At 50.4% G+C, this 24,085-nt stretch overlaps 1 protein-coding gene and 1 long non-coding RNA gene across 2 annotated transcripts; both read left to right on the top strand.

Annotated features, from left to right (window-relative positions):
* Positions 1 to 7,820: 7,820 nt before the first annotated feature.
* Positions 7,821 to 12,957, top strand: LOC140720504 (uncharacterized). The gene is made up of 5 exons (XR_012097203.1): positions 7,821 to 7,913; positions 8,764 to 8,850; positions 9,725 to 9,795; positions 11,403 to 11,522; positions 12,857 to 12,957. It is a non-coding gene; the product is annotated as an uncharacterized lncRNA (long non-coding RNA).
* Positions 12,958 to 15,318: 2,361 nt separating this feature from the next.
* LOC140720457 (C-type lectin domain family 9 member A-like) lies at positions 15,319 to 20,832 on the top strand. The gene is made up of 4 exons (XM_073035309.1): positions 15,319 to 15,642; positions 17,751 to 17,893; positions 18,237 to 18,301; positions 19,728 to 20,832. Exons 1-4 carry the CDS (start codon positions 15,468 to 15,470, stop codon positions 19,915 to 19,917), a joined length of 573 nt encoding a protein of 190 aa, XP_072891410.1. The 5' UTR covers positions 15,319 to 15,467; the 3' UTR covers positions 19,918 to 20,832.
* Positions 20,833 to 24,085: the final 3,253 nt, after the last annotated feature.

Below are 24,085 nucleotides of genomic sequence, written 5' to 3'. Positions count from 1 at the left end.
AGGTTTACAGTGAAATTTCCCTTGGACAGTCGTTCAATCAGTTTCTCTGCAGCTGAGATATGCTCCTCCCAGGTGTCATTCCCATACAACCAAGTCATCAATATAAACCCCTGTATATTCTAAACCCTGAATCACTGAGTTCATCATCCTTTGGAACGTCCCTGAAACATTTTCCCTCCAAAAGGACTAAACGTTGTACTCATACAATCCAGATGGTGTCACAAATGCAGATATTCCTTCAGCCCTTTCTGTTAAAGGAACACACCAGTAATCTTTCAGCAGATCAATCTTTCTAAGGTATTTAGCCTTCCCCACCCTGTCAATACAGACATCCACTCTTGGGATGGGATACGCATCTGTCTTAGTTATTGCATTAACATTCCTGTAATCAGTACAGAATCACACACTCCCATCCAACGTAGGGAAAATTTTGGAGTGAGTAAGACAGTAAACAGGATGAGGAAGGAATTCTACTGGCCTGATTTAAGGAAGGATTTTGTGAAGTTTTGCAAGACGGTGGTAAAAGCACGGTGACGGCCAGTCTGAAGTGGATGCTTTAATCATGCCGGCTGTTAGCATGTATTCAATTTCTTGTACACTCATTTATCTTTTGTCTTGTTTCATTCTGTAAGGGTTCTGCTTAACGGGATCAACTTAATGTACCATTACGTCATGCACCGCAGCCTTAGAATGTCAGGGAATAATCTTTATACTTGTTTATTAAACTCTTCAGTTGTTTTCGCTGCCTGGACTACAAATGTTTAGTCTTTCCATCAAGGTTTCTCAAAACATCAGAATTTCTGAGGCGTGTGGAAACTACAGGGAGCTCTGGTATTCCAATACCAGACACTACAATCTCCTCCGTTATCATAGCAGTATTCACTAGTGCAGGTTCGCGGTCATGATAACCCTTCATCATATCTACGTTGACGAGCTGTGCAGCCTTTCTCCGGCCAGAAGTCCTAATAGCATAATTCAAATAATCAAATGTCTTAATTATTTCATATGGTCCACTAAACCTCGCTTGAAGGGGGTTGGTAAGGAGGGGGGACAGCGTCAAAACCCTTTCTCCAGCATGTTTCATGTTTATGTGAGAGAGCTGTAAATTCTTCTTGGCAAGGTCACAAGCCTTTTAAGTCAGTCTCTGAATTCCAACACATAACTAAGGACACTCATACTCACATTCATATCTGACCATCGCTCTCCGAGTAGGGTCAAAGGTGACACAATGTGCTTAGCTCTCAACTCTTTAACTAACCCCTCGGATGTTTTCGAAGTAAGGTTACTACCCTGGTCAGATTGGATTTCTTTAGGCTGACCTACCAGTGTGAAAACTTTGATAAGTGCTTTTACCACCGTCTTGCAAAAGTTTACAAAATCCTTCTTTAAATTAGGCCAGTAGAATTCCTTTCTAATCCTGTTTACTGTCTTACTCACTCCAAAATGTCCACCGAAAGGCATACTATGAGACATATTTAAAATCTCAGCCCTGTAAACTTTCCGGACCACAACTTGATGCTCCATGGCCGAATCCTCACTTGCAGGCAAAGTAGGTGGTCTCCACTTCCTCAGTGATACCCAGTCATTAAGATAATATCCTTCTGACTCTCTCTGAACCTCCTCTTCTGTGAGGGCTGTCTCCTTTAACGCAGCAATTTCAGAATCACGACGTCGTTCCGCTATAAATTCATCCCTGGACCAGGACAAACCTTTCTCCTCCTCCTTACTACCCCGACCCTGATGTAACATGGAAGGTTGAAAAGCCTCTGACAAGCTGTCAAATATTAAACCCTTGTCTTTGTTAACTGCATCAGCACCCTTTCTAGACATGCTTCGAGTCATGTGAGTTTCACATCAGTATCTGTGCGTGGGTCATCAGCCACAAGCTTGTTTGTTAGCTGTACTGCTGAATAACTTCACCCTGGATAGGTGCCAACCTAGTGTTTACCGAACTCAGTACCATCACTAAGCTTGCGAAGACCATGTTTACATTATGAAAATTTGCCTCCAACCCATCGATTCTCTTCCTTCGTCTTTTACTTCGACTCGTCTGCATAGTAACCCAGTCAGCTGGTCTCTCAAAACCAAAACAATCCTTTCTCTTCACATCGCAATCGTGAAAGACAGCTCCATGAACTTGCAGTTGTTTACTTCCGACTGCGAAAGCAAAATTCTTCAGAGTTTCACAGACTTCAACAGGACATTGTCCTGCAAGAGGGTCAGAGGTCGTGAAACCAGTCCAAACTTCCCAAGTTCTTTGTTTAAAAAATCCAGAAACAGCACCTTTCTCAATATTTCCAATAAAATTCACATCATCAGTTCTCGACTGATCTCCAACTCTCAGAACAACGTCTAACACAAGTGACTGAGAATCCTCAATTTCCACTGGCGCCAAGGCTTATTCACTGAACCAAGTCCATCTGGCTCAGAAAGATTGCATTCCTTTCCAACCGAGTCAGACACCTCAGACCTTAACTGAGTTTCAACACAAGGTTCAACACCCTGGAAATTCACAGGTGCTTCAACAACCTGAACACAGGCAATGGGGACAGCTGCCTCCTCTAGGATTTCAATACTAGTCCCAGTTTGAAATTCCAGGTTCCCCTGATCCTCCCAGCTACTCTCTGGGAAACTCTCATCCGGAGTAAACTCAACCTTGTGGGTTAAAACAACCTCGTCTGCTAACCAAGCAGGGTCCCGCAAGGTAGAGGCATCCTCTTCATCTCGGTATTGCTTTACCTCATCGGGGACAACCTTCTTAAATTCGTGAATCACAACCAGCTCTTTCAAGCTATCCAAACCCTCAGTTACCCCTTCCGAGGTATACCAGCGATTGAAGTACGCCTGTTTTTCACGGACAAACTCCACATCACTTTGTATCCCGGACTTCCTTAAATCTCTGAACGTTTGTCCATGCGCCTGTGGAACCAACTCATGGACTCTAAGCACTGCATCTGTCACTGGATCATAGTTCCTTGACTGGTGAAGGGTCAGGGGCGAATACGCCTGCTGAGCCTTCCCCTTCAACACACTTTGTGACCATGACAGCCCATTCATCCCTCGCCATTTCCGATTCTGGGCCACCTTTCCGAAGTGTAGGAAATACCGGTCGACTTCAGCTTCATCAAATGGTGGTACTAACTTAATTTCTTGCTGATATTAAACTCATTGCCCCGACCTGACGCTTGATCCTGTCGCTGCCACATCTTCTCGAACTGTCTCTGTTTTTTTTTTCTGTCTCTTTAGCCTCCAGCAGTTTTAATTACAACTCACACTCATAGATCAGTTTCGCTGTCTGAAGCTGAACCTTAGCCTCTGTAAGCACTTTACCATCAGCAAACATACCATCACTTCCTTTTCGAACTTGCCCTCGCTACATAATGCTGTGTTATTATCAGCCGTATCTGCGCCTTCTTCATGCGAGTGGTCACCTTAACTTTCAACTTACGAGCAATTGCCAACAGTACATCTCTCTTAGCATCATCCAACGCCTCCGGGGGTTTGTTCTCCCAAAGAATTATTAACCACAAACTCAATTTCTCCTGATAATCAACCCACACAGATCAAAGTCCAATCAAATCAGCTAGTCAACCAAGCCCCCAAAAGATTTCAGAATGGTTCCCCACCAACTTTTGTTCATCTCCGGGACGAGAGCCCAGTTTGCTCATATCCCGGATAGAGGCTCCAATATTTGTTACGTACCCCGTAACGGGTTAAAAAGAACCAGCAAAAATGGACACACCTGGAGTCTGAGTCTTCCGTTATAAACTTTATTTTATTAGGTAACTACGTGATAAAGTGATATAAAACAAGATTAGATAAACAGGGTAGCAGAGTACATGCATATATATTTATATAGGTGAGTAAATGAGGTTCCCAAGCTTCCCGGCTTTATCAGGTGATTAGGTGATAAAGTCTTACGGTGGTATGGTCCAGTAATCAGTTCACCCTTGTCGTGGGTACACAAAGCCCACCAATGTCCTCCTTGCCTCCGGAGTCGTGTGTGTTCTGTGGTGTGTCTTGTGTGTCTCTGGTGTGTGTCCTTGCGTGTCTGATTAAAAAGTCCACTGACCTTGTATATATCTCAGTAGTGCGGAACATGCTGTCCATCATATAGCTCCGCCTTTCAGTTTCCAAGGCAACTCACAAACTTTCTGTTGCTCTCTCCCTGAAATAGCACACAAGCTGTTCGCTCCCTCTCTCTCTTGTTAAAAGAACAGTCCACTTTAGAATAATCCTTCGGATCTCGTCACGTGACCGTCCACAGGAAAAAAGAACCCTAGGTGTACATAAGAGGGACCAACATTGCTCATAATTCCACAAATGAGCCCACTCAGGTTCCTTGAAAAGCCTGGAAATTAAAACTTTACTCTTATACTCTGGTCATCTGGAAATGAATGCGAAACATTGCATTTGTCTTCCTCACCACCGACTGCACCTGTAAATTAACCCTGACGGAATCCTGCAACATGACTCCCAAATCCCGTGGCGCCGGAGATTGTTGAATTTTCTCTCTTATTTATGAAATAGTCTGCACTTTTATTTCTTCCAGCAAATCGCATGACCGTAAACTTCCCAGTCCTGTATTCCGTCTGCCAGTACTTTGCCCATTTTCCCTGATCTGTATGAGACCTTCTGTAGCGTCTCTGCTACTTCAACACTACCGGTTGATCGGGAACGATCTGCACGGACTGTGGTTTCCCGATGAGGAAGCCAAATCATTCTGTTGCAGATGGAGTTGCACCAGCCCAGGATGAGAACTGAGGAAATCATTGCGCTGAACGCTGAGCTGTTGCCAGTAAACCGCAGCGTGACGTAAGTATTGCTGTTGACCGGATGTTGCAGGGCCAGTGGGAGAGCAAGTGAGCTGACGACAGCATTAGACCTATTGTGGAGATAGACAATGGTCGAGGTAATTTTGCATGGAGGGCCAGGGAACTGCGGTGTTATCTGGGACCACTCCTCGTTGTGATTTTTAGAAACGACTTGGATGAGGAAGTAGAAGGGTGGGTTAGTAAGTCTGCTCATGACACAAATGTTGGGGCGGTGCTGTGAATACTGTGGAGGCCGTCAGAGGTTACAGCGGGACATTGATCGGATGCAAAACTGGGCTGAGAAGTGGCAAATGGAGTTCAACCCAGATAAGTGTGAAGTGGCTCATTTCGGCAGGTCAGATTTGAAGACATAATTTAATATTGATGGTAAGACTCTTGGCATGGTGGATGATCATATTGGACACTCAAACCTACCGCAAATGTTGACAGTGTTGTTGAAAAGGCGTATGTGTGTTGGCCTTCATGAACCGTGGGAGGTAACGTTACGACTATATAAACCCTTGGTCAGACCGCTCTTGGAGGAATGTGTTCAATTCTGGTCACCTCACTGCAGGAAAGATGTGAGTATTATAGAGAGGGTGCAGAAGACATTTACAATAATGTTACCTGGGTTGGGGAACATGGCTTATAAGAATAGTTTAAAATGAACTTGGCCTCTTCTCCCTGGAGCGACGGAGGATGAGAGGTGACCTGATAGAGGTGTGCAAGATGATGACAGGCATTGAACGTGTGGATAGCAGTTCCCCAGGAACGAAATGGCTCATGCGAGAGGACATAGATTTAAGGTGCTTGGAAGTAGGTACAGAGGAGATGTCAGGAGAAATTTTTTCACACACAGAGTGGTGAGTGTGTGGGAATGCACTGCCAGCGATGGAGTCGCTGGCATGGGGTCAATAAAATAGAGGGCTATGTGGTAGGGACATTCTGGGCGGTTTCTGGAATAGGTTACTTGGACGGTACAACTTTGTGGGCCCAAGGGCCTGTAGAGTGCTGCAGATTTCTCTGTTCCAGCCAATAAACACTAGCGCGTTATTTTACACTCGATGGTCGCGGAAGCAGCTCACCCCACCCTTCCTGACCACCGGGATGATCGTCTCCTTTTGAAGCAGCTGGCCCACCCTTCCTGACCACCGGGATGATCGTCGCCCTTTTGAATCGGCTGGGATCCTTCGAATGCAGAAGTGAGAGGCTGAGAAAGAGCCTGGGGCAGTCCCGTCTATTGGTCGGCACAGGTCTGCAAGGCCCCACCAGGTACATCATCGGGGCCTGACACCTGGAGAGCGTTCACCCACCTGAAGGGTGCTCTGACCTTGTGCCCCGAAACAGAGATCGCAGAAGATGGGGTGTTGTCACCACATCCCTCACTACTGACAAGCTCCATGAGCTCCTGACACCTCTGGCGTATCCGTCCCCTCCATAATCCCTTACTCCGACTTCCCGTCACCGACAACCCCTTTCTACCTCAGACTACTTCCCCTCTCGATCACCCCCTCCTTTCCGAAACAACAGCTAATTCCGTCACCTCCTTGACACACTGCACCGTTCCCCCTCATCCCCAACCTCCCCGAAGCCACTCTCTGTTTGAATGGAGCGATCCGTCCCCAACAGACCTCCAGTTCACCGGCACCAACACGAGCCCCTCCTCTATAATTCACCCTCTCTCTGTTCACCGGGATTTGTGAGAACGGTGGGGAGCATTGACGCCTGGTTTTACTCCCTTTTTCACCCGATATCGGTCTCTGGGTTCTGAGTGGATAGGCTTACCATGTAAGGCCTTTGACAGGGTTCCGCACTGTAAGTTAGTTTGGAAGGTTCAATCGTGAAGTAGTGAAATGGATTCACCAGTGGCTGGATGGGAGATGCCAGAGAGTAATGGTGGATAACTGTTTGTCAGGTTCGAGGCAATGACTAGTGGTGTGCCTCAGGGGTCTGTACTGGTCTAGTGTTGTTTGTCATATACATTAATGATCTGGATAATGGAGTGGTAAATTATATTAGTAAGTAAGCAGAAGATACAAAGGTAGGGTGGCGTTGTGGATTTTCAAAGCTTGCAGAGAGATTTAGGCCAGTTAGAAGAGTGGGCTGAAAGATGGCAGATGGAGTTTAATGCTGATAAGTGTGAGGTGCTGCATTTTGGTATGAATAATCCAAACAGGACATACATGGTAAATGGTAGGGCATTGAGAATGTAGTAGAAAAAAGTAATCTAGGAATAATGGTGCATAGTTCCCTGAGGGTGGAATCTCATGTAGATAGGGTAGTGAAGAAAGCTTTCGGTATACTGGCCTTTATAAATCAGAGCAGTGAGTATAGGAGTTGGGATATAATGTTAAAATTGTGCAAGGCATTGGTAAGGCCAAATTGGGAGTACTGTGTACAGTTCTGGTCACCGAATTATAGGAAAGATGTCAACAAAATAGAGAGAGTACAGAAAGATTTACTGGAATGTTACCTGGATTTCAGCAACTAAGTTACAGAGACGGTTTGAACAAGTTAGGTCTCATTCTTTAGCGTAGAAGGTTGAGGGGGGGATTTGATAGAGGTACTTAAAATTATGAGGGGGATAGATAGAGTTAACGTTCATGGGTTTTTTTTTCCATTGAGTGTAGGGGAGATTCAAACAAGAGGACATGAGATGACAGTTAGAGGGCAAAAGTTCAGGGGTAACACGAGGGGGAACTTCTTTACTCGGAGAGTGCTAGCTGTGTGGAACGAGTTTCCAGTAGAAGTGGTAAAGGCAGGTTTGAAATTGTCAGTTAAAGTCAAGTTGGATAGGTATATGGACAGGAAAGGAATGGAGGGTTATGGGCTGAGAGCTGGTCGGTGGCACTGGGTGAGAGTAAGCGTTCGGCACAGACGAGAAGGGCCGAGATGGCCTGTTTCCGTGGTGTAATTGTTAAATGGTTAAATGTAGATCCTGTCGTGTGTGCAATCTCACCACACCGTCCCTGCCCGCTCCTCGCCTCCCCTTCCTTCCTCTTCCCTCTGCAACACAACGCCTCTCAGACACACAGAGACACACACAGACGCACAGTCCTGAGGCAGACACACAATTCAAGACCTCTGGAACTGCTAGAGGTAGGAAAATGGTGCGGAAGGGAGGAATGGAAGGGAGTAGTGGGTGAGGGGTGGAGGGTGGGAGGGAGGGAGACGGATGAAGAGGGCTGGGGTAAGGGGTCCGGAGGGACGAGTAGGAGAGAGGGAAAGAGGAACTGTGTGGGGGGAGAAAAGAGGAAGCGAAAGAGTGTGTAGTGGGAAGTGCCAAAGAAAGTAAGAAGGGAGACGGATTGAACGCGGGGGGGGGGGGGGGGGGGGTTGGGGAATGGGGGGAATGAAAGAATGTGAGAGAAGGCCGGGTGTTCCGAGTTTTAAAAAAGCACCCAACCCTTGCCATCCAGGAAAAGCCGGAAGGGGTACGTGTGGTGGGAGATGTGTAGAGAGTGAGAATGGGAGAGAGAAGGGGATGAGGGAGAGAAAGGGAAGACGGAAAGGAGAGAGAGATTAGAGGAAAGAGGCGGAAGGTGGGAGCGGGAGAGAGAGAGAGAGAGAGAGAGAGAGAGAGAGAGAGAGGGAGAGAGAGAGAGAGAGAGAGAGAGAGAGAGAGAGAGAGAGGAGAGAGAGAGAGAGAGAGAGAGAGATAATACCGTGCGATAAGGAAGGGAAGATAGAAACGAGGAAGGAGATTGTGTGTTGGGGTTGTGTCCTGTGGCCAGTCCACTCTCCAAATCTCTCCCTCTGTTTCTCACCACCCTACACCCGCCACTCCCATTTCTCACAACCACCTCTCTCTCACACTCTCAATCTATCTCATCCCCCTCACGTCCTCCCCCATCTCTCGGTCCCTCTCTTTATCGGCTGTTCATCTGGTGTTTGTGGGCGACGGTCTCCCACTACGGGTTTCCTCTCCCAACTGTCCCATCCCTTTCAGGCGCTCAGAGACTCGACAGGATGGACGAGAGCGAGACCTACGCGACCATGCGGCTCACAGGAGCGGATTCACAAGCTCCTTTGAGAGGTGAGTGGTGCGGAGAGAGGGAGAGAGACGCTGTGTCTGACCCCGGGTGTGTGAGATCGGACAGCGTGGACGGTGCTACTTTCTGTGCCTGACCCCGGGGGAGGTGGCATTCGGCTGGTGCCCAGGGATCTTATGACGAGATACTGTGGAGGGAACGTTACTCAGTGACTGACCTGGGAATCTGTGGAGGGACAGAGTGGAGAGAGCTTCACAGTGTTTCTGTTAAGGAAATGCTTGATAGAGTTTTTTGGAGGGAGTTTCACTCGGTGACTGATCTCGGCAGTGGTACGAGGATAGTGTGGACAGAGCTACTCTCTGTGTCTGATTCCGGTGAGTTGGAAGGGTGGGTGATGGGTCACCGGCGTCTACTCTGCGTTTTATCCCAATCTCGTCTGATGGTACAGTGTGGAGGGTGCTTCACTCTGTGTCTGACCCGGGAGAAGAGGGTGTGGTCGGTTAGTGCAGAGGGAGCTTCACTCTGTGTCTGACCCCTGGAGAAGAGGGCGTGGTCGGTCAGTGCCGAGGGAGCTTCACTCTGTGTCTGACCCCGGAGAAGAGGGTGTGGTCGATCAGTGCCGAGGGAGATTTACTCTGTGTCAGACCCCGGAGAAGAGGGTGTGGTCGGTCAGTGCCGAGGGAGCTTCACTCTGTGTCGGACCCCAGGAACTTATGTTGAAACGCTGTAGAGTGAGCTTTATGTGTTCTGCCCAGGAAATGTGTGATAAGACTCTGCAGAGAGAGTTTCACTCTGTGACTGACCCCGGCAGTGGGACGGTGTGGAGTGAGTTTCTCTCTGTGCCTGTCCGGGAGTGTGTGATGTGATAGTGCGGAGAAAGTCTCACCCCTATTCTCACCCTCACTGTTGTCTTCCCAGCTGAACCGGATGTATCGTACGCGGAACTGAATGTCACGGCCCTCTCGGCGCCCGGGTCCGGAGAGATGGAGGTCAGTTTCATCTTTGTTGGTTTGACTGTGTTTCGGTGACGTGTGCAATCCTGTCGCGAGTTCACAGGGCAATGATACTTTGACCCCAATGATTCGTTGCTGTGTAGAATAAGTCAGACAGATCCTGTTGTTTAGGCCATGATGAGGAAGATCTGTGGGAGAGTCGGTGTGAGGGTGCCTCTGGGGCGTACGGTGAGGATTCATCACCATGGAAGCGGGGGGCTGTGTTTGGTGAGGATGGTGCGTTCTGTGAGGGGATCTCTGGACGGAGCGCTGTGGGATGTGACAACGAGTCAGTGCTGTGGGAGGGGTCGGTGATGAGGGGGTGATTCTGGGAGGCGTGGTGGTGGGTGTGACCAGGGTGTAGGTGAGGAGGAATTGCTGCGGGAGTGTTCGGTGTGGAGAAAGGGACATTGAGGAGGGAGCACTGGTAGAGACACAGAAAGGAGGGAATGGCGTGGGAGGGGATGGCGAGGAGAGACGTCTGTGGACGGGTCGGTATGGGAACGCCATGGGACTGGTAGTGAGCACGGAGGGCCGTGGAAGAGGTGGAGAGGAGGAAGCGCTGTAAAAAAATTTGAATACCTGTCTCAACATTCAAACCCACATTCTCCCTCCTCCCATCATTCTGTCTGCCACTCTCCTCTTCTCCCCGCTCATCCTGCCTTATTCTCTCTCCTCTTCCTCCCGCTCTCTCAACCTGTCCCTGTTCCACCATTTTCTCCTATCCCATTCCCTTCCTTGCCCAGCTGTCCTGCGCACTCTCTCTAAACTCGCTCGTCTATCAACATTCCTCTATCTCTCCACATCTCACTCTCTCCCTCCTCTGCCCTCTCCCCTCTCCTCTGAACCTCCCCTCTCCCAACCGCTACCCTTTACCCCCAATCTCAACTACTCTCCCCCTTCTCTCACTTGACTCACTTTCCCAACTCGCCCTTCTATCACACTCTCCATTTCACACTTTTTCACTCCCGCTCTGCCCCCCGCACTATTTCCCTCATTCTCTGACCTCCCGCTATTTGTCCGCTTTCTCCATCTTTCACTCTCTCCCTGTCCTCTTCCGTTCGCCCCATTTTCCGCTTATCTCCCGCTCCGCAACCTCTTCTCTTTAACGATCCCTTCTCCTTTTCCACTCTCGCTCAGGCTTTCCCCTCTCCCTTCCCCTCTCTCACAATCTCTCTCTCTTCCTCCGTCTCTTAACCCCCGCTCTCACACTTTTCTCCATCCATCACTCTCCTATCTCCGCTTTTTGCTTTCTCTCTCGCCCCTCTGCCTTTCCACTCACACTTACCCTCTGCTTCCGCTCCCTCTCCCTCAGCCTCTCTCTCCGTCTCCCCCAACCCTTCTCTTTCCCCATTCTCTCTCCCAATTCCCCGCCCATTGCCCGTATCGCTCATCATTTTTTCCTCTTTTCCATCCATCTCTGATCCTCTCTCCCATGTTACTCCGTTCCCTCAACTTCTTCCTCACCGCCTCTCATCCTATCTTCTCTTCACTTAACCCACATTGTCCCTTTGCGTTCTCTTCCCCTTCTCTGCTCCCTCGCTCCCGTCCTCTTTCCTCTTTCTATTACCTTCTCTCTCATTCTCCCTCGCTTTGGGTTCCAGGCGGTCTGAGCTCCACCTACGCAGAGGTGAACTTTCCGAAAGACGAGCCCGTCATCGATGAGGATGAGGCTTCTCCCATTGCCGCAGGACCCCGTAATCTGCCAACCAATGCCCAAACAGGTCAGAGTTCATAATTATGACGTCATTATAACCATATAACCATATAACAATTACAGTACAGAAACAGGCCATCTCGGCCCTTCTAGACCGTGCCGACGCTTACACACACCTAGTCCCACTGGCCCGCACTTAGCCCATAACCCTCCATTACTTTCCTGTCCGTATACCTACCCAATTTTACTTTAAATGACAATACCGAACCTGCCTCTACCACTTCTACTGGAAGCTCGTTCCACACAGCTACCACTCTCTGGGTAAAGAAATTCCCCTCGTGTTAACCCTAAAACCTTTGCCCCCTAACTCTCAACTCATGTGTTTAGACGTCGACAGTTAAGCGCCTCGACGTGACAGGTGTCCTGTCCCTTCCCAGCGCGCAGAACCTCACACGAAGCCGGGCTAAACTCCATCTGCCATTTTTGACCCATATCTGTAACGGATGCAAACCCGCTGAATCCATTGGCACCTTCTACACTATCCACCACACAACCAATCTCCGTGTCGTCTACAATTCTACCCACCCACTCATCTCCAGTTTCATTCAAGTTGGTCCTATACATCAGAGACAACCTTGAGATTCAGCGTTTTGAAGTTTTACTCAGATTTACAAATTTATTAAATGACCAGTGTGGAATCGGCTCTACCAGCCCGTCAAGCCGCGCTGCCCGACAAATCCACAATTTAATACCGGTCTAATGACGGGAAAATTTACAATGACCTGTCAGCTTACCAACTGATACGTCTTTGGACTGTGGGAGGAAACCGGACCACCCGGAGGAGCCCCACTGTGTCACGGGGATAAGGTGCACTCATTGTAGGCGGCAGCGGGAATTGAACCCGTCTCGCTGGTACGATAAAGCGTTTGCTAACCACTACGTTACCAGACCGCCGGCAACATGTTAGTCCCCTACAGGGCCGCCAGATATCCCATGTGTGAAAAAAAGAACAAAGCGGGCAGACAATAATACAACTGTGAAAAACAATAAACTCTGAATCCAGACGGTCAATTTCCCGTGGATCCCCTGTATCATAATCCTCTGGATAAGCCTCCCCTGAGGGAACCGGTCAAACGCCCAATTGAAGTTCACGGAGACAACACCCACGACTCCAATTTCAGAGATCAGCTAAAAGTTAGGAACAGAAACAGTCAGACATTAGTCAGCCTTTGCCGAGTCACCGAATTGGGACTCTCAGCGACGACGGCTAGAAAGCAGATGAGATTGAGAGATGGAGAGGGTGATCGTGTTGGGAGGGGGGGAGCGCGGATAGTGGGTGGAAGGGAGACTCAGTGGGGGTTACGGCAGAATTCACGCACACGCTGAATTGTCTCTCTACAGGTCCGCAGAAACAGGACCCGGAAGAGAACATCGGAAACAGATCACACCGTAAGATCTGCCTACTCTGCCTGGTTACGTTCGCTCTCATCGCGATAGTTGCCGGGTTTTCGATTTTGGGTGAGTCGAACGGCCTCCGTGTGGAGTCAGACCATAAACAAACAGCGAGATGAATAGTCAGCGTAAAACCTCACAGTGATAACCACACCCCCATCGACGCGACACGGAAACACCCCCGAACCGTGACAATTGTACGACCTGTTCCATTACACGATCAAGTTTCATTCTTACACCGACACGCCAATCACCATAACACCAACAACCCAGTCAGCATAGCACCGTCAGAGCCCTGTACACGTCACTGATATACTCCAGCTGCGACACCGACATGCCCCTCACTGTGACAGAGACATCACACTCATAGTGACAACGTACCCCTCACTGTAACATCGACATGTCCCTCACTGTGACAGAGACATCACACTCATAGTGACAACGTACCCCTCACTGTAACATCGACATGTCCCTCACTGAGACAGAGACATCACACTCATAGTGACAACGTACCCCTCACTGTAACATCGACATGCCCCTCACTGTGACAGAGACATCACACTCATAGTGACAACGTACCCCTCACTGTAACATCGACATGCCCCTCACTGTGACAGAGACATCACACTCATAGTGACAACGTACCCCTTACTGTAACATCGACATGCCCCTCACTGTGACAGAGACATCACAATCATAGTGACAATGTACCCCTCACTGTAACATCGACATGCTCCTCACTGAGACAGAGACATCACACTCATAGTGACAACGTACCCCTCACTGTAACATCGACATGCCCCTCACTGTGACAGAGACATCACACTCATAGTGACAACGTACCCCTCACTGTAACATCGACATGCCCCTCACTGTGACAGAGACATCACACTCATAGTGACAACGTACCCCTCACTGTAACATCGACATGCTCCTCACTGAGACAGAGACATCACACTCATAGTGACAACGTACCCCTCACTGTAACATCGACATGCCCCTCACTGTGACAGAGACATCACACTCATAGTGACAACGTACCCCTCACTGTAACATCGACATACTCCTCACTGAGACAGAGACATCACACTCATAGTGACAACGTACCCCTCACTGTAACATCGACATGCCCCTCACTGTGACAGAGACATCACAATCATAGTGACAACGTATCCCTAACTGTAACATCGACATGCCCCTCACTGTGACAGAGACATCACACTCATATTGACAACGTACCCCTCACTGTAACATCGACATGCTCCTCACTGTGACAGAGACATCACACTCATAGTGACAACGTATCCCTCACTGTAACATCGACATGCCCCTCACTGTGACAGAGACATCACACTCATATTGACAACGTACCCCTCACTGTAACATCGACATGCTCCTCACTGTGACAGAGACATCACACTCATAGTGACAACGTATCCCTCACTGTAACATCGACATGCCCCTCACTGTGACAGAGACATCACACTCATATTGACAACGTACCCCTCACTGTAACATCGACATGCTCCTCACTGAGACAGAGACATCACACTCATAGTGACAACGTACCCCTCACTGTAACATCGACATGCCCCTCACTGTGACAGAGATATCACACTCATAGTGACAACGTACCCCTCACTGTAACATCGACATGCTCCTCACTGTGACAGAGACATCACACGCATATTGACAACGTACCCCTCACTGTAACATCGATTGCCCCTCACTGTGACAGAGACATCACACTCATAGTGAAAACGTACCCCTCACTGTAACATCGACATGCCCCCGGCCGGGTTACTGATAAGCTCCTCAAGGCGACACCTTCAACTGTGACACCAGCACGCCACAAACCATAACACAGACACTCCACGCACCGTGACACCGAGAAACCCCTCACTGTGATTCTGACATATCCCTCACCGTGACATCGAGATAAACCTCACTGTGACTCGGCACAGCTCTCACCGAGACTCAGAGCCACCTATCATCGTGACAACGTCACGTCCTTCACCGCAACTCTGATATATTCCTCACTGTGACACGGAATCAATCATCATCGTGATACTGACGGAGCCCCCATCGTAACGCCAACAGAAACCTCGCCGGGACACTAATATACCCGTCAGCTTGACACAGACACGACCTCACAGAAACTCAGGCGCCGCACAATGTGACACTAAAGCACCCGTCCCCTTGTTATCAACACGCGGCTCACTGTAAACACAGACAAGCCCCTCACCATACCACATACACGATCTGTACCGTGACAAAAGCACGCCTTTCACTGCAACTCACGTCACAGTGACAACTGCACGCTCCTCTACGTGAATCGCACCGCAGCGCACCGTGACACCTACACGCTCCTCAACATGAATCGCACCGCAAGGTGACACTATCAAACCAATTAGCGAGAACACCCCGCACCGTGACGCCGTCTGACACGTCACTATAAACGCGGAAACATCCTTCACCATCTCCCTCAGCATCACAGATTCGTCAGTCTCAGATCTCCTCCGAGGTAAAATACCAGCTGCTTTGGGAGCAATATTTGGAGATGAACAGGACACAGACCCAATATCGACAACAGGCCCATGAGTTGAATCTATCCAACTCCGACTGTCTCCGGAATCTTTATGTCCTCAACAACAACCTCTCCATCTTCGAAACGAAGATCAGAACTTTCAAATGGATAAAGGGTGAAATTTGCCAATTTCTGACGAGTAGCAGAGGTGAGACATTTCTACAAGTCTGACCCCGGGAGTGTGCGCCGGGAAGCGAAGGTGTGGTGGGAGCTTCACTATGTGTCTGACCCCGGGAGTGTGCGCCGGGAAGGGAGGGTGTGGTGGGAGTTTCACTACGTGTCTGACCCCGGGAGTGTGTGATGGGACGGTGTGGAGGGAGATTCACTCTGTGTCTGACCCCGGGAGTGTGCGCCGGGAAGGGAGGGTGTGGTGGGAGCTTCACGATGTGTCTGACTCCGGGAGTGTGCGCCGGGATGGGAGGGTGTGGTGGGAGCTTCTCTATGTGTCTGACTCCGGGAGTGTGCGCCTGGAAGGGAGGGTGTGGTGGGTGCTTCTCGATGTGTCTGACCCCGGGAGTGTGCGCCTGGAAGGGAAAGTGTGGTGGGTGCTTCTCGATGTGTCTGACCCCGGGACTGTGCGCCGGGAAGGGAAGGTGTGGTGGGAGCTTCACTATGTGTCTGACTCCGGGAGTGTGCGCCTGGAAGGGAAGGTGTGGTGGGTGCTTCTCGATGTGTCTGACCCCGGGACTGTGCGCCGGGAAGGGAAGGTGTGGTGGGAGCTTCACTACGTGTCTGACCCCGGGAGTGTGCACCGGGAAGGGAGGGTGTGGTGGGAGCTTCACTACGTGTCTGACCCCGGGAGTGTGCGCTGGGAAGGGAAGGTGTGGTGGGAGCTTCACTACGTGTCTGACCCCGGGAGTGTGCGCCGGGAAGGGAAGGTTTGGTGGGAGCTTCACTACGTGTCTGACCCCGGGACTGTGCGCCGGGAAGTGAAGGTGTGGTGGGAGCTTCACTACGTGTCTGACCCCGGGACTGTGCGCCGGGAAGGGAAGGTGTGGTGGGTGCTTCTCTATGTGTCTGACCCCGGGACTGTGCGCCGGGATGGGAGGGTGTGGTGGGAGCTTCACTACGTGTCTGACCCCGGGACTGTGCGCCGGGATGGGAGGGTGTGGTGGGAGCTTCACTACGTGTCTGACCCCGGGAGTGTGCGCCGGGATGGGAGGGTGTGGTGGGAGCTTCACTACGTGTCTGACCCCGGGAGTGTGCGCCGGGATGGGAGGGTGTGGTGGGAGCTTCACTACGTGTCTGACCCCGGGAGTGTGCGCCGGGATGGGAGGGTGTGGTGGGAGCTTCACTACGTGTCTGACCCCGGGAGTGTGCGCCGGGATGGGAGGGTGTGGTGGGAGCTTCACTACGTGTCTGACCCCGGGAGTGTGCGCCGGGATGGGAGGGTGTGGTGGGAGCTTCATTACGTGTCTGACCCCGGGACTGTGCGCCGGGATGGGAGGGTGTGGTGGGAGCTTCACTACGTGTCTGACCCCGGGAGTGTGCGCCGGGAAGGGAGGGTGTGGTGGGAGCTTCACTACGTGTCTGACCCCGGGACTGTGCGCCGGGAAGGGAGGGTGTGGTGGGAGCTTCACTACGTGTCTGACCCCGGGAGTGTGCGCCGGGATGGGAGTGTGTGGTGGGAGCTTCTCTACGTGTCTGACCCCGGGAGTGTGCGCCGGGATGGGAGGGTGTGGTGGGAGCTTCACTACGTGTCTGACCCCGAGACTGTGCGCCTGGAAGGGAAAGTGTGGTGGGTGCTTCACGATGTGTCTGACCCCGGGAGTGTGCACCGGGAAGGGAAGTTGTGGTGGGAGCTTCTCTATGTGTCTGACCCCGGGGTTGTGTACGATGGGAGAGAGTGGAGGGAACTTCACTCTGGATCTGACCAAGAGGTTGTGTGCTGAGGCCTTGTGCAATGAGTTTCACTCCGTGTTTGATCCAGGGGCCTGTGATGAGGCGGTGTGGAGGGGGCATCACATTGTGTCTGACTCCGTGAGCGTATCAGGGGAGGGTAGAGGTAGCCTCAGTCTATGCCTGACGGGAGAGACTGTTATGGATGATGTGGATGGAACTTCACTCCGCCTCATCCTGTTAATGTGCGATGGGACGGTGTGGGTGGAGATTCAATCTGTATCTGAACACAGGTATGCGTGAGATGGGACTGCGTGGAGGAAAATTCACTCTGTGTGTTCCACTGGGTGTGCGTGATGGGATAGTGTGAAGGGAGATTCAGCCTGTGTCTCACTGTTCTTCGTCCCTGATTTCCAGAGCAAACCTGTTCCCAGGACTGGATCAGAAATAAAGACCGGTGTTATTACATATCCACGTTTGAAACCGCTTTCCACAAAGCGATTCAGGAATGTTCAAACCGTGATTCAAGGCTGCTGGAAATCAATTCAAGTGATGAAGCGGTATGTGCCACAGCACGAGAAGATCCCACAGTAACACAGAAATCATTGCACACCACGGGGTCAGACATAGAGTGAATCTCCCTCCACACCGTCCCATCACACACTTCTGGGGTCGGACACACAGAGAATCTCCCTCTGCATCGTCCTATCTCACACACACACGGGGTTAGACACAGAATGAAGCTCCCTCCACATTGTCACATCACACATTCCCCGGGGTTAAACTGAGAGTGAAGCTCTATCCATACGATCCCGTCACGGATTCCTGTTGTAATCAGCTGAGAGAAGCTCCGTATCATATTTTTCAATTCTTGGCATTAACCGAATAAATTTAATTTTCCAGAGCTTTGTATCCCGCAAACTTGTCGACGGAAACAATGCATACTGGATTGGAAAATGCGAAGACGGGTGAGATTTGGACTGATTTGTGGGGTGAGAGTTTGGTATTGTGATAGTCCTGACGGGAGAAAATGGGATTCGTTTACTGACCGAAGTATTTTTCTGGGAAAACGGAGGGGCATTGGGATTTGTTTGTAGACTGTATGTGGGTGGGGGGTAGGGTGGTACCATGGGTATATTTTGGGGTCGACACATGTCTGTCGGAGAAGGACAGGGCAGTGGAAATATTTCGGAAACTGGCAGGGGGCAGTGGGGAGAGATCAGTACACAGGGATTATTTTGGTACTGACGCATGTGGGTGAGGACAGCGCGGTGCAGTGGGATTATTTTGGAGATATTCGCCGGGCTGTGAGGAGAGGGAGCAACAGTGGGATTAGATTTGTGAATGACATAGATCTGAGGGGGCGAGAGTAGGACAACTGGAATAGTTTAGAAACCGACACAGGGCCGTGGAAACACAGTCGGTTAACGAGATTAGAGACGCAAAGATGTGGGAGGGAGGGTGCCAGTGATATAACTCTGGAGGCGGACCAGAGGCTAAGGGGAGAGCGCGGAGTAGTGGGATATGTTAGGAGACAGACACGAAGCTCTGGATAGAGGGAGGGGCAACAGGATTAATCCGGGACCGACAGAGGGCTGAGGGGAGAGCGCGGAGTAGTGGGATATGTTAGGAGACTGACACGAAGCTCTGGATAGAGGGAGGGGCAACAGGATTAATCTTGAACCGATATAGAGCTAAGGGGAGAGCGCGGAGTAGTGGGATATGTTAGGAGACTGACACGAAGCTCTGAATAGAGGGAGGGGCAACGGGATTAATCCGGGACCGACAGAGGGCTGAGGGGAGAGCGCGGAGTAGTGGGATATGTTAGGAGACTGACACGAAGCTCTGGATAGAGGGAGGGGCAACAGGATTAATCTTGAACCGATATAGAGCTAAGGGGAGAGCGCGGAGTAGTGGGATATGTTAGGAGACTGACAAGAAGCTCTGAATAGAGGGAGGGGCAACAGGATTAATCTTGAACCGATATAGAGCTGAGGGAAGAGTGTGGAACAGTGGGATTCATTTCGAGACAGACATAACTCTGTGGTGAGAGGGAGGGATAGTGGGGTTTGTGCGGGGACTGAAACTGTTCAGAAGGGAGAGGGTGGACCTGTTCGATTCGAAAGGGGACTCACAGAGAACTGTGGTGAGGAAGCGGTTCAGTGTGATTAGTGTGGAGGACGCAGGACTGTGGGGAGACATTGGAACCGTGGTATCTGTCCGGGTGCTGCACGAGGCCGTGGGGAGAGCGTAGTTGAGTGGGATGAGTTTGGGGAGTGACACAGGCTGTTAGGAGAGAGTGATTTCATGTGATTAGCTTGGGGACGGTCTGGGCTCCGGTTCTCTGCTGGAGCTGTTTTGTCTCTGTTGAAATTGTTTAACCCTCTTGGATAGGAACGTGTCTTGGGGTCTCCTGTACAAGTTGTCCTCGAGGACGTCCCAATGCAGAGACTGCAACTCGTACCCAGGGAGTAACCCTTGCAGTCATGATCGCCGTTTCATCTGCGAGAAATCGGCGCCTTTGTTTCCGGAGATTCCTGAATATATCCAGGATCTCTGTCAACAGCCAGTGGAGTCGACATGAATCAAGTGACTAACTTCCGCCTTCCCGATCTCTCTAAACTCTCCGTCTCCCTGATGCCTCCCTCTCTTTCTCCTTTCCATCCACTCTCGCCTCAATCCTGTGCCGTCTGTGCCAGTGCGGCCGGTTTGAATCAAATAACTACCCCTCTATTTCCGCATTCTCTCTTCGTCAACTATCACTCCTCCATCCTCTCGATCTCCCTCCTCACCCTCTCTGTCCCTTCCTCCTACTCCATTCTCTTCTTTTTGTCGCATCCCCATTCTCCCCACCACACACCAACAAACCTCTGTCCTCATCGATTCCCTTCTTTCTCGCCATTTCCGCCCGGTCCCGTTCTTCTCCAATTGCCAACTTTTCCCCACGTTCGCCCCCTCCCAACTCCTTCTCTACCCTTCTCTCCCCTTCCCTCTCCGTTCTCTCTGAACCCCTGTCTCCCTGATATCTCTCTCTTTCTCTTTTCCAACCGTTCTCAACACAATCATGTGCAGTCTTGTTATTGATAACCCAACTCTGGGTAAAAGACTATGCCGATTCCCTCTGTCTGTGCCCCTCTCAGGTTTATGCACTCTGTAATGTTACAACAACGCTCCAGGGAATAAAGTCCCAACCTTCCCTCCCTCTCTCCATAACCCTCGATTTCCTGCAATATCCCCGTAGAACTCCCTTTCCAGGTCAGTGGCATTTGTTTACTAAAGCAGAAAGCCTCGCCGACGTCTTGTCCCACTGCAGTGTGATCTCCCGATTCCTGTGCTCAGTGTGACTGGTGAAGACCAGCGTGACAAGGGTTCCGCCGCCTCGAATATCTTTAAGCAGAAACGCTATTTGATTGTTTTACCTGAAATTTATACGGTCGGGTATTTGTTCTTTAGCTTCATCAGTTCGGCAAAATATGTGCAGTTAATGTAAATTGCAAACGTTAATAAACACCACAAAATTGCCGATTGTGTGATCGTGCGTTCAGAGATGTGATGGCGCAGGGTGAGAAGATGTTCCTGAATCGTTGTGTGTGGGTGTTCAGGCTCCTGCGACTCCTCCCTGATGGTAGTAACGAGCAGAGAGCTTCTCCCGGGTGGGGAGAGGACTCAGTGATGGATGCCGCCTTCTCGAGGCATCGCCTCTTGACAATGTCCGCGATGGTGGGGAGGGGTGTGACCGTCAGAGTGGCGGCTGAGGCTGGAACCCTCTGTAGCCCGTTACTATTCTGTGCGTTGCAGCATCCACACCAGGCGGCGATGCGGCTAGTCAGAAAGTTCCCCACCGAACATCCATAGAATTTTCCTCATCTTCACTGAGAGAGCACATACCCTCAAACTCCTAAAGCTGTTGTCCCTTCCGCACCGAGACAGCTGTGTATGGTGTTGAACTCAAACGCGGAGTAAGATCTGGAATTAATTCAGACTCAGACTCGAAGTGAACGAGACGGCACCAACCCAAACCAAAGACGACATCACAAGCAGTCGGACTGGAGACGGGATTCTTACGGTTGAGCACTGAGTGCTCAGCTACAGTCCTTTAACGATAGACTTTCCATGAAAAAAACAATTATATCTCTGAATCTTAGAAGAAAAGTGAGAGTGAACCGTACTCCGGGAAATGGACGTGCGGAAACGCGGATGCCTGTCCTGTTCAGTCGGGCACATGACACCTCTGTGTTTGCATGAACGTGTTGGGCCACTATAGATCCTCTGAGTTGCTGACACACAGTAACCGAGGAACTTCAATTAAATCCATACGACACAGGAGCAGAATTAGGAGATCGTGTCTGCTGGTCGTTTCATCGAAGGTCCATTGTCCTTTCAGCTCCAATCTCTCGGCTTCCCCCTGCATACCTTCATGTCTTCAATAGGGAAGAATTTTCAAATTATGTCTTATATATAACGAATGGTTGGTATTCCACTGCTGATTGTGCCTTTGAATTACGCAGATTCACCACGCTCTGGCGAAGGAAATTACTCATCGCCTTTCTAAAAGATATCTGTCTCTTCTCAGGCTGTGTCTTCTGATCCTAGACTCACCTTCAATAGGAAACATTCTCTGAGCATCAACTCTATCATGACCTTTCACAGTCCGAAAAAGTTCAATGTCAGCCTTCATTATTCTGAATTCCCGCGTTTGCAGTCCCGGAGCAATCATGCCGTCTTCATGTGACATGCCACTCAATTCTGGATCATTGCCGTGAACCTCCTTTGAACCCTTTCCAATATAAGCAAATACTTTGTTCCACCTGCTCACAATCCTCCAAATGTGGCCTCACAGTTCCTGATTAAGCCTTAGTTCACGTCCTAGTCCTCTCCAAATGACTTGCTGGAAGGAAATTAAACATAATATCTGAAACATGACTGTGTGATGGGACAGAAGCTTCACGCTGTACCTGTAACAGCGAGATTGTGACGGGACAGTGTGGAAGGACATTCACTCTGTGCCTGAACCCGGAAGTGTGTGATGGGACGGTGTGGAGGGAGATTCACTTTGTGTCTGACCCCGAGAGTGTGTGATGGGACGGTGTGGAGGGAGATTCACTCTCTGTCTGACCCAGGGAGTGTGTGATAGGACGGTGTGGAGGGAGATTCACTCTGTGTCTGACCCCGGGAGTGTGTGATGGGACGGTGTGGAGGGAGATTCATCTGTGTCTGACCCCGAGAGTGTGTGATGGGACGGTGTGGAGGGAGATTCACTCTCTGTCTGACCCAGGGAGTGTGTGATGGGACGGTGTGGAGGGAGATTCACTCTGTGTCTGACCCCGAGAGTGTGTGATGGGACGGTGTGGAAGGAATTTTACTCACTGTCTGACCCCGGGAGTGTGTGTTGGGTCGGTGTAGAGGGAGATTCATTCTGACCCTGACCCCGGGAGTGTGTGATAGGATGGTGTGGAGTGAGATTCACTCTCTGTCTGACCCCGGGAGTGTGTGATGGGACGGTGTGGAGGGAGATTCACTCTGCGTCTGACCCCGGGAGTGTGTGATAGGATGGTGTGGAGTGAGATTCACTCTGCGTCTGACCCCGGGAGTGTGTGATGGGACGGTGTGGAGGGAGCTTCACTCTGTGTCTGACCCCGGGAGTGTGTGATGGGACGGTGTGGAGGGAGATCCACTCTGTGTCTGACCCCGGGAGTGTTTAATGGGACAGTGTGGAGGGAGCGTCACCGTGTCTGACGTCGGGAGTATGGGAAGAGAAGTTGTCAGGGGAGATTTACTCTCTGTCCGACCCGCCATTGTGTGAAGGTGCGCCGTGGAGGGCTTCAGTCTTTGTCTGACCCCGGGAGTGTGTAATGTGATGGTGGAAGAGATCTTCATTCTGTTTCTAACTCCGGCAGTGTGAGTGTGATGGGAAGATGTGAAGGAACATCAGTTTGTGTCTGACCCCGGGAGTACATGATGGGAATGTGTTGAGGAAACTTTAATCTGTGTCTGACCCTGGAAGTGTGTGATCGTATCTTGTGGAGGGAGCTTCACTCTGCGTCTGTCCCCGGGAATCTGTAATAGGTTGGTCTGCAGAGAGCTGCACTCTGTGTCTGTCCCGGAAGTGCGTGCTGTGATGTTTTGGAGAGGGCGTCGCTCTGTGTATGACTGTCGGAGTCATCTACTCATAAATATCTTTCATTAGGACAGGTTTCACTGACAGAGCGTTATAAAACAGCCCAAGCGCTTTTTTTAAAGCAAGCAATCGACGAAGCCGATTCATTGGCAAAGGCAAGAACGATATGACAGGGTAAGACCGTTGATTGGTTTGTTCTCAGTTAATCTGTTGTTTACTTCTTTATAATTGCCCAGTTAGAGCAGTACGGATGCCTGGCAGGAGAGTTGAATGTTCTCATTGCAGGACATGGGACGGCAGAGAGATCTCCAGTCATAGAAGTGCATCCAGTTGCAGCTTCTAGCACTCGGTGAACACTAGAGGGCAGCACATACCCCCGCCTGGAGGCCGCGCCACCCGCCCCACGTTGCACAAACACTTCACTGTCTCTCCAACCAAATAATCTCTCAGTTTTCATCTGAACAGGAGTGGCAGAACACCCCAGCGGGAGGTTTGAAATTAAAAAGGGGGAGTGGTGGGATTTAAGCTACAGTTGCAGGGTAATGAAAATCAGACTGTCATAACAGACAGAGGAGTGATTGTTGGGGCAGATGTAAGTCCTCAGACAAAGTCAGGAAGCAAAATGTTGAGCCTG

Source organism: Hemitrygon akajei, unplaced genomic scaffold (genome assembly GCF_048418815.1).
Source record: "Hemitrygon akajei unplaced genomic scaffold, sHemAka1.3 Scf000043, whole genome shotgun sequence".
Lineage (NCBI taxonomy): Eukaryota > Metazoa > Chordata > Chondrichthyes > Myliobatiformes > Dasyatidae > Hemitrygon > Hemitrygon akajei.
The sequence above is the reverse complement of the archived record's forward strand: the minus strand, read 5'-3'. Positions and strand labels throughout refer to the sequence as shown.

What these genes read in the sequence shown, in the direction of transcription:
- LOC140720457 (XM_073035309.1), top strand. Translation starts at nt 15,468, where the DNA reads ATGAACAGGACACAGACCCAATATCGACAACAGGCCCATGAGTTGAAT. An exon ending in ATTTCTGACGAGTAGCAGAG is followed by an intron (nt 15,643 to 17,750) that starts GTGAGACATTTC and finishes CCTGATTTCCAG; the next exon opens with AGCAAACCTGTTCCCAGGAC. An exon ending in TCAATTCAAGTGATGAAGCG is followed by an intron (nt 17,894 to 18,236) that starts GTATGTGCCACA and finishes TTAATTTTCCAG; the next exon opens with AGCTTTGTATCCCGCAAACT.